Source organism: Oenanthe melanoleuca, chromosome 2, assembly GCF_029582105.1.
Source record: "Oenanthe melanoleuca isolate GR-GAL-2019-014 chromosome 2, OMel1.0, whole genome shotgun sequence".
Taxonomy (NCBI): Eukaryota; Metazoa; Chordata; class Aves; order Passeriformes; family Muscicapidae; genus Oenanthe; species Oenanthe melanoleuca.
Genome location: NC_079335.1, coordinates 4,729,784 through 4,745,688, shown reverse-complemented (window position 1 = coordinate 4,745,688; position 15,905 = coordinate 4,729,784). Strand labels below are relative to the sequence as shown.

The 15,905-nt window shown below is 37.1% G+C and overlaps 1 protein-coding gene across 4 annotated transcripts in view; it reads right to left on the bottom strand.

Moving 5' to 3' along the window:
* TRAPPC9 (trafficking protein particle complex subunit 9) overlaps positions 1–15,905 on the bottom strand; it is a 452,018-nt gene that overhangs the window by 216,976 nt on the left and 219,137 nt on the right. For all 4 annotated transcript variants that reach the window (XM_056484391.1, XM_056484390.1, XM_056484394.1 and 1 more), the window contains one exon: positions 13,055–13,145. In XM_056484391.1, coding sequence (XP_056340366.1) covers positions 13,055–13,145 — 91 coding nt within the window. The remainder of the gene's footprint in view (positions 1–13,054; positions 13,146–15,905) is intronic.

The following is a 15,905-nucleotide window of genomic DNA, read 5'->3' as shown; positions in this document are numbered from 1 at the left end:
TGAAAAGGAGAGGATGGAGGCAGAGGAGAAAGAATGTATTTCTACTGACAGCACCATCCTTCTGACTTCCCAGGATTTCCCACAAAAGCCTAAAATATTCAACCCCAAAAATGGGGAGGGGATCTCAGTTGGGGTTTTATCTGAATCTGTTCATAATGTCTTGACTGGATGATGTTTTATATTTATTTATTTATTTATGTGTATATGTATATGTATATGTATATGTATATGTATATGTATATGTATATGTATATGTATAAAATATTATATATATCATTATAGATGTATATAGAAAATGAGGTTTCTCTGCTAAGAGGAATTGAAAGAAAGAAGTCTGCAGCTATTTCTGACATCTTAAGGATCTTACAGAATGAATTTATCTGTACATTCAAAAATCACCCATTTTCAGGGGTGAGGAAAATAGATGTTCTCTAGTCTTGGCAATTATACCTAGTTTGAATGGAATACAGGAATGCAAAAATCAAGAAACAGCTCCCAGGCAGATCTTGGTAACTTTCATTTTTAGGCAGCAGAAGGTATCCAGTCCTGATTTTCACCACACAGTTTTCAAAAGTTGCAAGATGTTTTATGCTGATTATAGCTCATTTTTTATTTGTATCTATTAACTCAAATACTCAAATATTAACAATGATGAGTCTTCCCATCATATAATTTATTATTTATTATCCATACCTAATGAAAAACAAGATTACTTGGATTCATTTTAATCCCTGTTTCAAAACAGAAAGAATCTCCAATGACTTTTCTTCTAGACATTATCACATAGAAGTGAAATTTTACAGATTAAAATATTCATTTGTGTTTATTTCAGTGTTAGCAAACTTTATTAAATTCAGTTTGCCATCAGAATATGAAGTAATGAAATTAAAGTTTGGATAATCAGTGCTTATAAAGATAGTTGTAATGTGCTAATAATTGCCACATACCATGTACTCAAATTTAATTTCTAGTGAAATGCTCAGGGCCAGTGGAAACCTTAGCACTATAAATATTTGAAGCTGCACGTATATCTGCTGTTTCATCAGTGTTATCTCAGAAAACCCCTTCACACAGCCTCCTCTCTAGATTTCTGTATGTCTGGAAAGGCACAGAGAATCATCACTATATTATTTCACTTTAAAGCTTCTTCTCAAAAGTGGTTTAAAAACTTAATTACTGCAAGTTTATGTAGAAATAGTACCGGCCATCAGTATTACCTAATGGTATACTGGGAGTAAATATGAATGCTCTTAGCATGAACTTCTGGGAATAAAGACAATATGTGAACAGTCATGGGTCACATTTGGAACCTGTGCCACAGAGAAATGTCCACAATCCATGCAGAATACAGTGAGGTCCTAATTAGAGGAATAAATTATAATGTGAGATTACTGATGACACAGCCAGCCTGCTTCAACAGTCCAAAGGAGCCATGTTTAAAATCTACAAGCTAGCAAATCCAAATAAAATGTAGTTCCTGGGCTAATTGACATCTCTGGTTTTCTGCAATTTTTTGGTCCCTTCACCTTTAAATTTAGACAGGTAACAATTTTCTGCTGAGTTCATGCCATCAAAATATCCAACTTAACTTAGGGTTTGCTGATTATTATGGCACTTTGGCAAACAAACAGCTCCACAGTCTGAAACTCCAGTTGAATGACAGAGGTAAATGCCATCTGTGGTATTTTACATAAATTAGGTAAAATGACTGGATTATTACCAAGTTGCCAGCACCAGAGGAATTCAAAAGGCACTTTAAAGGAGAACCAGAAGGATTAAGAATGATGCCATACCATATGTCAGAGCTGTTGGTAATTTCACTCAATACATAGCCTAAGAAATGATTTATTACACTAACAGAAGGGTTTGTGAAGGTTAATTCTGCATGATGAACAAGTAGCTGGATTTTTTTACTCTCTCAGAATAACAGAAGAGTTTCATTATCTGCCAATGTGCCTGTTGAAGAACAGCTTCCAGATTATCATCGCCAGCCTCTATTACGAGCTGCCTCCCCTCTCAGATGTGTATCACTTCATGTCACAGTCCTGCTCCCTTCTGCTCATTTCTACTTGTCTGATTCATGCACAGCATTCTCAGAGGTACAAAACCATGTACTGTGACAGCCACAAAGCCAAAACAATTCCTCATGAGCAAACAGTCCTGTATTGCCTCTTTGTCATTCTGTGTCTTGTGTCACTCCAGAATGGTTCTTACCTTTGTGTAGCATCTATTTGTTCTGCAGGGATTTCTGAGTATTACTGACTCCAAACAACTGTACTACTACCTTCCCAAAAATGCAGTTACTGTGTAATGAAAACTAAGATAAACTTGAAATTCACTTGCATATCTGGGGTTGCTAACAACTATTAAATTTCCAGATACTGCTTTATTACACTATTGGTCATGGTGCTGAGTACCTGAAACTTGAAATCTAATTAAAATTAACTTCTAATGATTTTGGTATTTTAATTATTCTGTATTTAATCAGTGATTACATTATTATCCATCTGAAACATTAAAGATCCTACCACAGATACACAAGAGAGACACAGCAGCAACTTGTTAAACACTGTGCTGTAGCCAGGCAGCAACAACTCTCACATTGGTCCTAATTCATAAACTTTGGTATGAGCCAGAAGGTTTAACAAGCTGGATTTAGTCCATTATTGCCTGTTTCAAACTCCTGCTTGTGAGACAGGCAATGCTGGTTTCAACAGCTTACATCATGTTCTGTGAAATACTAAATATTCATTATAACGTGGTGGTTAATGAAGGACAACAGAGAGCCTTGGAAATGATAGACAGATTCACTTTAAGGTGGATCATTAAGGATCCATGTCAGCAATAATGCTGCTGAAGACCTAAGCTTGTCAAGCAGATCTAAGAAAACAAAAAACACACTTTAGACACAGACAAAGGCTACTGAGATAATTGTGGGGTGAGAAATAAAAAAAAACCCAAAGCCCTCTGCTATCAAAGAGACTGGGAGAGTTAGTCCTGACTGCTGCCTGAAGATGCACAAAAGAAAGAACAAGAGTGATAAAAGGCAAACATCAGAGACTGAGAAAAGCTATTTAAACTAAAGAACAATATTGACATGAGAACAAAAGAGCTGGAAATGAGTCACAAATAAATTTAATCTTGAAATTCCTATTTGCAGCAAGGATCTCAGACAGAGCTCAATAAGTTTACAAAAGGCTCTCCAAACAAAATTATATTGAGACACCTTCTGCAGTCTACTGAATTAAATAACATGAAGATGTATATTTCATGTTATGAGATTAATTTAAAGCAATATGCAGACAAAGCACAATCTGCTAAGTACCCATGAGCAGAAATCCTCTCCTTCAAACACAGCTGAAGTGTTGAACAAAACCAGTTCATAATTAGTGAATGGTGAGAGCATTGCTGATTAATACCTTCATTAGGAACAGGTGTTCAGAAACTCTTCCTGATCCAGCAAAAGTACATACAAAATTCTAGTTGCTAGGAAAACAGAAGAGGTCATTCTGACTCTAACAGGCAGAAATTCAGGTTGTTCATGTGACAGCTGCTCACTGACCTTATTTCCATCCCAGTCTCAGACCTGAGATTACATTTCTCACTCGTTTTTATTTTCTGTGCTTCACAACTGCTTTTTGGCTATTTGGTTAGGGAGAGAAATCTGGATGTTTTCTTCCTGGAGGGAATGCAGTTGCTGGGAGTTAAGCACCATGAAGGAGCTCAGCAGGCAGGACAGTGTGGGCACCCATCCCTGTGGGGTCAGCTCCTGTTTTGGGGGATTTATGCCTGGTTCTCAATTCCTGGGCACAATGAAGGAGCTGTGAATATGTCTCATTTCAGAGAAAGGCTGCAAGTGGCCCAATGCAGAGGTGCAAATCCTGTTTTACTCAGCCTGAGCTCTGAGGCCAAGCCCCAGCCAAGAAGCCCAGCCAGGCTGGCTGCTGCTGAGACCCAGCAGTCTCCAGCTGAAGGCTACAGCTCTGAGGCTTCATGTCCTGCTAAAACAAATTTATTAAATGCTCCCACAGCTGGGAGCACTGATGGAAGGCTTCCCACCAGAACCACCTGCTTCTGCTCTGAAGTTTCTCATTTAAGGTCTCCAACACTTTTAATACCTGGGTTTTTCCTTTGACTTGAACAACTCAACCCCATCTTTCACTCAGAAAACTGACAGTTGACTCTTTATCAATGCACAGAAATGTAATTATCCTTTGACACTTCTTTTAATTATTGAGGATTGCTCCTGCTGCCTTTTTTCTTTCCTGAAGTTTTCACATGAGGCAACCAATTATTTCTCTGCGTAATTCCAAATACTGCTGAGCCATTTTACCCTTTGCATACTCTACTAACAGTTTTAAATGACTCTTCCCTACTTCATCTCATGTGTCTGCCCTTGATATAGAAATTCTGTAACAGCTCTGTACATGTCTGGTATTATTGAGCCACAACTTATATGATACCATGAAAAATGTAATGAGTAATGAAAACCAACTTGAGTATCATTTGACAAAAACCCTTTTGTACAAAGACATCCTACAGAATGCATTTGCTCAGCTTCCCTTTTATATTCTAAGATGGAAAAAATGTCTCTTCTCCTTCTGTAACTTTTTATAATGTATCCACAGGTTATAGGAAATGTTACTAAAGTGAGCCTGAATTTCTGCTTAGTAAGGAAACAGACATTACATAAAAAGTCCAAGTTCCCTATTGAGTATACATTATGAATAAATACACAGAATTACAGCTCAGAAAATATTTTCTGTTTCACTAGCCTCTTTTGTAAAATCAAATCAGTTAATGATTCAAATTAACCAAATGAAATTAAGTTTTATTATTTTAATTAAATTTATTAAGTTTCTTAATCCAAAGGCCAGGGATAGAAAATAAAAAACAAAAGTAATATCTAGTTCTGATACTGTTTTACTGAAGAGACAATGGGGAGATGCACTAGGATAAGAAAAATCACAAAATGGAAGAAAAAAATAGATAGCTAGATGCCAAATTTGAGAGAGACTGAAAATGAGAAAATGAGTGATATGAAAGCAAGCACTTCAGTCAAAGCATGTGTTTCTTCATACAGATCTGTCTGCTCTGGTCTGTGCTTGTGCTGCTGAGGTTTTGACTGTTGGAAGTCATTAATTTCAGAATTACAAGGCTTATTGAGCTAGATTTATGTTCTTTGCAGTTGTTAATTCACTTCTGCTTCCCTGATGAAGCAAAGGACTCCTTCAGAATGAACAATGAAAATGAAGCTGACTTCCCTCCCCTCAAAACATCTGGAGAACTTCTGCTGATGGAAGGTCACACTGGCCTTAACCAGTGAGTCCAAACACATCAGGAGAGGCAAGAATGTGTGCAAATACTTGGAAAAAATTGTTTTTACTATAACAAAGTAAAAGGGAAAGTACAAACCTCACCTTAAGTGCAAACTTCAAACTACAGTAGAGCACTCCTACCGAGCAGACATCATGGTCCAGTGAAACGACAAATTTTCTTGGTGAAAAAGGGGTGATCCAAGCACAGCATGGCCAGTGAGGGAACTGCTTTCATTTAGAGCATCCCTGCTTTCAGCTCCAGACATTGCTTTTTCCAAGTGAAACACAGCAAAAGCTGAGAAGTGTCAGCAGAGAGAAGGAAAGCTGTTTATTGCCCCAAATCAATCTCATGTAAAACCTGACCTACACAGGCTGTTCAGAGCAGTCCTCCACTACAATTAGCATTTTTTCCACTTCTCATTCTCTGCACACTTAACTGTACAGTTCATTTAATTGTAGGGCCATTAAAATCCTGCCTGATCAAAGCATTTTTCTTGCTTCCCTTGTTAACACATACATCTTCTGATCTAATTTCCATTTTTTTGAAGTTGTCCACAAGCTGAAACATATTTTTTTCTAAATTTTTATTCAAATGGTATCTTTTGTGTTCATCAAAGTAATAGAAATCTATTTCCCTGCAAATTCACTGATATTTTTCACCAACTACCTTACAAGACAGCTTTTTTGTCTTTTCAATCTTCTTCCTTACAATTATCTTCACACAGTTCTTTTTGAACATGTAACCCATTGTCATAATTATTACAGTAGCTTTTCATTTTTTAATTTGGATGTTCATTTAATCTATTATTCAATTTACTCCTAACAATACCTAGAAAATGAAGTACCTTTCATAACTGCATGACAATTTATCATCATTATGCTGTTTCTCAATCACCTGTTATGGCTTAACTGAAATGTCATAAGGAATACTCCTATAAAGAAGTAAATAAGGCATGGCTGGTTTTTTTTTTTTCCTTTAAAAATATAATGGTTTTGTAAATTAAATATTGAACATAGTCACTCAACACGAAAAAATGTATTAGGCACATGTGCCTGATCAAGCTGGAATTACTTCATTTTCCTTCTTCCACAATATCTTGTTTCTTTTTCTCTTTTTTTGTATCTGATTAAGCATCATTTTTGGTACTTCCCTCTGCACCAGTATTTCTACTGTAACATTATTTTGAAGCCCTTACTGTTGTGCTGAAAACCATCTATGCTCCTATGCCAAAAGTTGCCCTACTTCAGCAGTTTTTCTGCTCTCCTGGTCCTCTGATGGATTCCTGGAGAACAGTCAACTTTTGATTTTGCTAATTAAAAAAAATGCACCTCAGAGATACTGCAAGTCAAAGCAGACTGTAGATGTTCTAAGTAGTGAATACAGAACTCACCAGGTTTTCCCAACTTTGGAGAAATAATCAAATTTTATTCAGTGTAATATCTTTATAGTCTAAACCTGCTAATAGTCTTCATTAGATCACCTCCAAAACTTTACATTTTCTTTTTCTGGTTTGATTTCAGCTCTTCTGGTAAGAAATTTCATTAGAGATTTGGAAAAATGTCACATACACCTTTCTTCACAGCTGAATTACTCTGGTAGCTCAGAGTAACACCTAATTAAATAATTTCCAACTACTTCAGACAGCTGAACTTGTAGCAGATTTCTGTGTTACTTGTCTCAGAACAGATAAACACCTTTTTTGGCCTACATTTCATTCATTTCATTTATGCCCCTTGGTTTTTAAGATTATTGAAGTATTGTAGAAATACAGAGGGAGACTTTGGACCATGACCAGCAGTGACAGGATGAGAGAAAAGGGTTTTAAACTGAAGGTGGCAGGTTTAGATTGGACTCAAGGAAACAATTCATGACAGTGAGGGTGGTGAGACAGCAGAACAGGTTGCCCAAAATATCTGTGGATGATCCCAGACCAGTACTTAGACTTCTCCACTAGTATTTATTATATTTTTCCTCCCAGTCTTCTCATTGTTTTTTAGCAGTGCTGGACCTGAAGCTGCAGCTGCCAGTTCCTTCAGAAATCTGGTGTGAAGTAACCACTGGCACTCACACAATCTCTCTCAGGCCATTCCATAAGAGCTTTTGTTGGTTTATTTTCACTTCAGGGTGCTCTCTTTATTCTTAGCATCTTTCCTTTGAAATCATTACCGATTTAGTTTCATTTGAAACCTTTTCTGTGCAAGTTTTTATTTTCAGTATTGAGTAACCAAGGCTTGGGTAGGAATTAGAAACAACAGCTGCTTCAAAAGACATCACACAAATAGTGTGTTTTGACATGAGAGACCATTATTCCTGTGCCAGATGCCCCAGTTCCATCAAGTTAGTCCATTTTTTCTGAGTATTACCCTCAACACTTCCCAGGAACTAAAGCATGCTGCTTGCTTGACATTGCCAAAATATCCTCCCAAACAGCCTGCACACAAGCTGCTATGATATGGAAGTGTTCCCACCTCTCTTGGATCTTAAAATTAAAAAATGAAAAACCTGAAGATTTTTCTAAATGGATGAGAAAGGTCAGTTAATTGCAAAATCCATTTATCACCAGATTGTTTCTCAGTTTTGGTCATCCTGTGAATCAGACTGATTTTCTACCTTACAGACAGTTCACTCTTGAGATTTCCTGGCTAATGCTCTTGGTTTCATCTTTCCAATGATGACAATGGCCTGGCTACCATAATGCTAAAATAGAAATAATTGCAGAATATTTTAGTTTGGTGAATGAACACAGTAACATTCCCTGCTGATCTCTTTGCATCTCCAAGCCTCTATCTATATAATACATATTATCCTGTCTAGGCCTGGGAGAGTTTTTTGGGGTTTTTTTATTAAAAGAGAAAATAAAACTACTTCCTTACCCATTTCCCCATTGAGTTCAGTCTTTGAAAACACATCCAAGATATCACTGGAATTTCAAATATGGGGGAGCAGCAACATTGCAGGACTGCCCTGGCTAAAACCAGACTCTGGATAATGGTTGTGTGTGCAGAGATCTGGCTCATTTTAACTAAGCCCATGGGGACAAGATTGTCCAGGGGACATCCAAAACAAGCTTAGAGGTGCAATATTTACTCACTGGTAGACAGTACAAAATATTTTCCTGTGTATTTGGGATGCAGTGATCTCACACTGCTGAAACCTCTTACAGTTAATCACATGAATTATGGAAAGAAAAATTTAATTATTGTCCAAGGTCAGGCTGGAAACTACAGAATAAAATCACTGTGTACCTTCAGTAATTAATGTTAATATCCACAAAACACAAAGCTATGAAAACTGATTATGATTTGGTGCTCTCTAAAACATACACTTAATTGTTAAGATAATTTATTTTTAAAGTAATGCTTCCATAAGATGCTTTGTGAAACTTAATCAGACTGAACTTCCAAACAAGCTGCCATGAACCATATGTTCATACAACACTTCAAAAGACTTTTAAATCAACATCTTCTGTTGATTCTAACTACCTCTGAGGGACAATTTAACACCACCTTCACTTTTGAGGTTTTTAGTTTTCTCTAAGTACAATATTCCCACATGCTGCAGGTAGGCACAGAATTTATTGTGGGCCCACAACAAGGGGTGTAGCATTTTCTACCAATAAGTAAATAATCATTACTTTGTCTATTGTCTGCTTTTCTTATTTATGACCTGAGCAGCATCCAGTGATTTTAGTTCTCCTGTAATCACATACTAAGAAATAAAATGCATTGTGGAAAGGCATCCAAGTACACTTAAACATTAAAACTGTACTGAAATTCACATTTTTTATGAAGAAGGGAAGAATTAATGAAATGAGTGAATGAAATAAAAGAGTGAATGAAAGCAAAAAGCTATTTCTGGACTTCTTCCATGGTGAAGCTTGGCAAATGCTTATTTCTTGGAACACTACTGTTAGTAATACTAGCATTCATGTATAATCATTGATTTTCACTTATTCAGTTAGTTGCTATGGAGAAAGAAAAGCATTTGCTTGATATATTAAAACCTCTAGCACTTTTCAGTGTCTGCAGTTCTAAATTCCTAAAGCAATTTTCTACAATAAATCTTCCCTCTTATACACAAGGATCATCAGAAAAAGATTTCTATACCTGGTGCTCAGAGGCAGTGAAAGAAGTAATGCTTATTTTGCTTTATGTAGGAGAATTCAAAATAAGTTTCTGCTGTGAAAATTGTTCACAGCATTCAAAGTGTCAGGAGCCTCTTGTTTCAGGGGAACTTCTCACTGAATGCAGGAATATCCCAAGTTCCAGGATCAATCACGAGCTTATTTCAAACTCAGCTACTCAAGTTCAATAAAATCTCGTGCACACATTTGTACCTAAGATAATTTTGCTAAGGAAAGCAGAAGAGCAGTATCAAAACTGGTAAGTGTTCAGTCCTAGGATTTTGCTTGCTTACAAAGTCAGTGGCACAAATCAAATAAAGATTGGGAAAAGCCTGCAGAGGCAGCAGCTGCAGATGATTCCATCAGATCATCCCAGCCCCAGAATGAGCTTGCACACACCTCTGAGCAGGTTTGGTTCTCCTCATCAAACTCTGCAGGCTCTGCTTCCTTGCCTGATGATATTCATGTATTCACCTTAAAACCACATCCATGCCTACAGTTGGTTTGTTGCCCAGCCATAAAAAGAAAATATGCCATAAATTTTAGAGAACATTGAACCTGGTGGTGTTGAGCAAGATGATGCTTTTCAATTATGTGTGATTTACTCACCTGCCTAACAGACAACTTCATTTTACAGAGGTCCTAAATCTTAAAATCAATTTTAACAACACATTAAGAACTCTCACTCCAGCCTTTGAAGTATTTTCTTTTTTATGAATCCTCATATCTTAAATACTTTTCCCTTCCTCAGATGTTTAATTATATGAAATCAAAACAAACTATTCACTACAGATCACTTTTTCCCCCTCTCTATGACAAATTTCAAAGGTAACTTCTTCCCTCAGACCAAAATTTCAATGTCATGGACTTTTGATTCTACTCTTTGCCTTGTATTTAATGAAAAAAAGGGCAGGATTGTCAAATTTACATGAAAAATTGTTTCAATATCCCTTCATAATTCTAGAGATGTAATATTAACTCTTATATGAATTAAATATGCCGATTTTTAAAGGAATGTTGAGTACAGCTTCTACAAATTTGAATAAGAGCCAGTCATTTTTTTAATCAAAACCATGTTAAATATTCATTCATGTTTCACTGTGAGCACTTATAATAAAGTAAACCCTTCAATGTGACCATCAATATAGCAAAATCCTTGAATAATCATAGAATCAATTTTATTGCATAAAACCAAGCCAATTTTTTAGCCAATTTATGCAAAGGCTATGTCACAATAATGGGCAGTAATAAAGAGTCCATATTAAAACACCAGTTATTGTTAACATATGGAAAAAACAAAATTCAAAGCAAAGTCAGGCTGTAAATACAAACAGTGTAAGGATTAAAAGACAAAAAAAAATCCAGCTGATACTGCAATATTACAGTGTTTTAAACCCTTAACATGTTTCCATGCCTGTAAGAATTGAATAGGAAACATATTCTGGCACTGAAAGAGAATTCAAGTCCAAAAGGCAGTGTGTCACATGGTCTAAGTGCAAGGCTCACACATCAGGGGGCTGCACAAACATTTCAACAGCTCCTTATTGCTCCCACCTACCAAACAATAACAACAATCTCTTAATTCCTCCTTCTTCCCACACATTATTAAAGAAACAAAATCCTGGATTGCCACAGTACAGTCTGGAGGGACTGCAGGAGCTGCAGGTAGGGTTACCTGGCTACAACACTACCAAAGATTCAACTGCTGAATATTCAAAATTATGGTTAACTAAAAGAAGCTAAAATGTCTCCATTGTTTTTAATTTTGAATACTTGCTTTTGTTTAGAAGTAAAATCAGGCATTTAACCAAAATGTCCTGTTCAATAACCTCTGCAGGAAGCTACAGCTTGCACATGGACATACTTAGTGTGTTACACAAAATAGGTAATATTCATCAGCAATTCAGGACTGAGAAAAATTCAACAAAAAAAGTTAATTAAACTTCTGAAAAACTGAACTTTCCAGTAGGAAATATCATATATAAGTGGTGGCAAACCAAGCATTCAATATCCCATAGGATCTCCCTTTCCCTGCTTTGCTCAGTGTAGAAAATTAAAATGTACAACACCATCAGTCAACAGACTGTGCTTCAAAAGCCTCTGCAGCTATGAAGCAGAGAATATCACAGAGCTTTGGCTGAAAACTCAAGTAACTGGGACTCTTCAACTGAATTAATCAGCAGCCTGAGAAATAAGCAACTCCACAGGAGATTTTATAGTAAATCAGTGCTATGTTCATGTTTTTCAACCAGTGCATCAAAGATCACTATCCAGGCAGGAATGCCAGGCACAATTCTGTGATTCAAAAAGCCCCTTTTACTAAGCAAACAGTGGAATTTGGCATAAAGAGAATTAAAATAAGCAAGCCAAGGGTACAGGGAAAGAAGAAAAACATGTTTTTCATCCTTAAGGTGCAGAAGTGCCAAAGGAAGATTTTCCCCCACAGAGCCCAGTTACAAACCTGCTGATGGTGAAAGCCACTCTGCAGACTGAGAGGAGACCAGCCCAAGCCACAACACACACCTGACATCAACCACTGGTTTTACTGGTGAGCCCAGGGCAGTCTGGCCAAATCCCATCAATCAGACCAAAAAAAAGCTGCCAAATCCTTGAATCCTCTGAAGAAATGAGGCCAGGTAAGCTTGATTTCAGAGGTTTAATAGATTATGGCTAAACTTGAACATGCTTATAACAAACTACTTTAAACAATTTTTAATCTTCTCATCTATAAACAAAGTGCTCACAAGTTTTAACATGAGTTAAGGGTGGTCAAAAAAAAAGGAAACACTTAAAAGAGAACACAAATGATGGAGTTTGGAGCCATTTCGGTTTCAATAATTAATACTGCCCACAGTGATGGATCATTCTTCCTTAAAGTTGCTCCTCATTAGGTCATCAAAATATTAAAATATGGAGCATATTTGCTTTAAAAGCAAAAGCTTTGACAGCAATTTGCTGATGACCTGGGGACTTTATCTGAAACTTGCAATTCCCATTGAAGTGCTGGGGATAAAACATTCCATGTTCCAAAACCTCTGAACAAGCCTTGCTGAGAACCTCAGACAGAAGTTGCATTATTACAACTCTTCAAAATTAAATTAATTCAATTTTTCATTGTGGGAACATCAGTCTAAATTGAAAATTGAGACGAAATTCTTCCCTGCTACCCAGAGTAAAAACATTTTCTGCACCTCAAAAGTTAGTAATGCAGTTGTCTAGACCATAATAAGAAATATATCACAAGGACATTACCATTCATATGAAAAAAAAATTTTGAGAAATTACTTTAAAAACACACACTGTAAGAAAAAGTGGAAATTTCAGTAGCAGCCACCTCTTATACAAGACAACCAGGACTGAAAATTACAGGGAAAAGTGCACAGTCAGGTTTCATATTTACTGTCACCAAACAGTGGTACTTAAAATAAAGCAGATATCAATTCTACATTTATCTTCAGCTAAGTAAAACAGCTACAGGAAAATAAAATTCCTATCAAATTCTCCACTATCACACATTGTCAGCAAATGAACACATTCTCATTCTCACGCTGCTGAAAATTACGAGTGTAGAGTCTGTAAAAAAGATCATCAGTGGGTTTTGACAGCACTCACCCCACTGGAGAGGAGCCAGCTGCAGATGCTCCAGGACCAGCTGATTCAGAACCCCTTCCACACTTGCTTCCCCTTCACGCTTCAAGGAAGGGTGAATTGGAATTAAGGAAAATCTTGTTTCAGCATGTGATGTGCACAACTTTTATTACTGCAAATCAAAACTGCAATCTACAGATTCATTAAAGGTTAATGCTACATATGGTTTATTAACCCATAAATTGACCAACAGTAAAAACACAGCAGTTGATATCTTCTGAAAATAAAAGTCTAATTCCACTGAGGAGTGCTAAAGCACAGGTAAAATATACTTGAGCCATAATAAAACACGAGGGTTAAAAAGTCTGGGAGCCACAAAAATGCCAAACTTTTCAGTATGTGGTATTCAGAAATTCAGAATGATAAATTAGGAACAATCTGAAAACAAAGAGGTTAAAATTTGATAGGGAAAGAGAAAACAGAACAAAATTTAACAGGGCAACAGAAAACAGAACAAATCTCTTCTAGGACAGCCCTGACTGCTGACTTGGGTCAGTTCCATGGGGGTACTGGGGTGCTGGACAGTGACAGTGTCATTACCAAGGCAAACATCAGACCAGAACCACAGGCACAGCACCTGCAAGCTTCCCCTTCTACTCTCCATAGCTCAGAAACAGGCCCAGGCAGAAAAGAGAAAAAAAAATAGGAAATTGTCCTTACTCTAAGGACAGCAGAGCACTGAAATAAACTGGTGTGGACACAAGAATCTTTTTTAAAAGAGTTTCAAAACAGCTAAAATAAAAGCATGGGCAATACCCAATGTCATGCAAAGACAGTATTATCCATTTAAGCCAATTATTAATAATTTTGTGTGATGAATCAATCAAGATAATATTTATTTGTAATAGGAAAAGCACTGGATTTCCTTTTTCTAATTCCCTGACTGCAGAAAGAACCTGAATTCCCAGGGCTTGGAAGCACATGCAGATGTCAGGACCATCTTGTATTCAGGCACATGTCCCACCATAATTAAGGAATAAGTTCCTAGTGAGATTCATCAAGATTTCAGCCAACTACTCCAAAAGTACTGGAATCCTAGTCCTCAAAAATACATCAAAAAAATAAAAAAAATATCTGAGCTTTTATCAACAGCATCTAAATGTGATCAGACTCTTTCCTGTAAACCCTGGAAAGGGATATACATCATCTGACTGTGAAGTATATATTCACAATATCAGTTAAAAGCAAATTAACAAGCACTGCAGATAAGTAATTTCTACCACAGGACACAATCTTGCAGGGTCTCCAGGAGATTTAAAGAAAAGTCTTGTAAGCTCAGAACAAAAGCAGAGCTAGCAGTGATTGAGACTCAAGAGCTCAGAGATGATAAAGAGGAAAATCAATACTGAGTACAGGATTCTTGCCATTATTTTTTAAAATATTCTCATTATTGTCATAAAAATGTCATAAATAGCACCTTTTTTTTTCTTCTAAGGAGACCACAAATAAAGAATTCCCAACCCCAAAGAGTCTGAAAGCTGTAAACATCATTACAGAAAAGCATCTATTTAGAAAACTGAAGGCAGCAGAATATCACCTTAGAAGAGTGCTGTTGCAGAAAAATAAGACTCAGAACACCAGCACAACTCAATAATTTCCATAAAACACACTAGAGGGTAGAGAATAGTTTGAATTACTTCACAGAAACAGCAGATAAATAATTCTGTTATCACATCTTTAATCTAAGGACTATAAGAGAGAGAAAACACTAATAAAAGGCTGTATTTAAAGATGCTTTAAAACATAGTGGCTGCCATTAACAGTAGCATTAAACTAACTCTGCTGTAATTTACTTACAGCAGACTCACAGTGGTGCCTGGACTATTACAAATTTTCACTGTTTAGAGCTTCATGGAAAGCTTAATGTCTCAAATAACACTGTAAAATTACTACAAAACAGGTGATTCTCCATTCTTTACCATTGGTAAATGCTACCAAAGCAGATCCATGTATTCAGGTGCAGGATATTCCCCCTGGAACACAAAACCAGGGGAGGCAGTGAGGCAAACCTGGGCTGCTGTGTCCATTCAGGGCTGCTCAGGACAGGGGGGACAAAATGGGATGAAAGGACTGGAGCAGGGAAAGGCTGAGGGAGCTGCTCAGCCTTAAAAAGAGACTGAGAGGGGACCCCATCCCTGTCTGTGTCTGCAGGGAGGGCTCAGAGCAGGACCAGGCTCTGCTCCTGTGCCCAGCCAGGGGACAGGAGGAACGGGCAGGAACTGATCCCAGGAGATTCCACCTGGACATGAAGAATAATTCCTTCCCTGTGCAATGACCAGATTGCCCAGAGCAGGTGTGGGGTCTCCTCACTGGAGATATCCCAGCACTGTCTGCACACAATCCTGTGCCTGTGCTCTGGGATGGCCCTGCTGGAGCAGGGAGGTGGCACCAGGTGACCCCACTGTGGTCCCTTCCAGCCTCACCTGCTCTGTGATACTACTGGTGCTTTTATGGTCACACATTTCATAAAAAAAAAAAGTCAGAAATCAAACTGAGTGGCTCTTTGCAAAAGCTAAAAAATGTTTAAAACAAACAAAGAAAACCAAGAAACCCAAACAAGCAAAAAGGGGTGGGGTGGGGCACAAAAACAAAACAAAACAAAACCAACTAAATAAAAAAAACAAAAAAACAAAAAAACCAACAAACAACAAAAAAAAAGAAACCCACCAGAAGAACCCACAAACTGCTTAACAGAGAAAAATCATGTAATATCTCAAAAGCAGTTTGAGCTTTTACAGCCCAAATTTTCATATAAATAAATTTCCCTATTCCATCACAAGTGCCAAGCTATTTTTAGCACACTGCTTATTGTCAT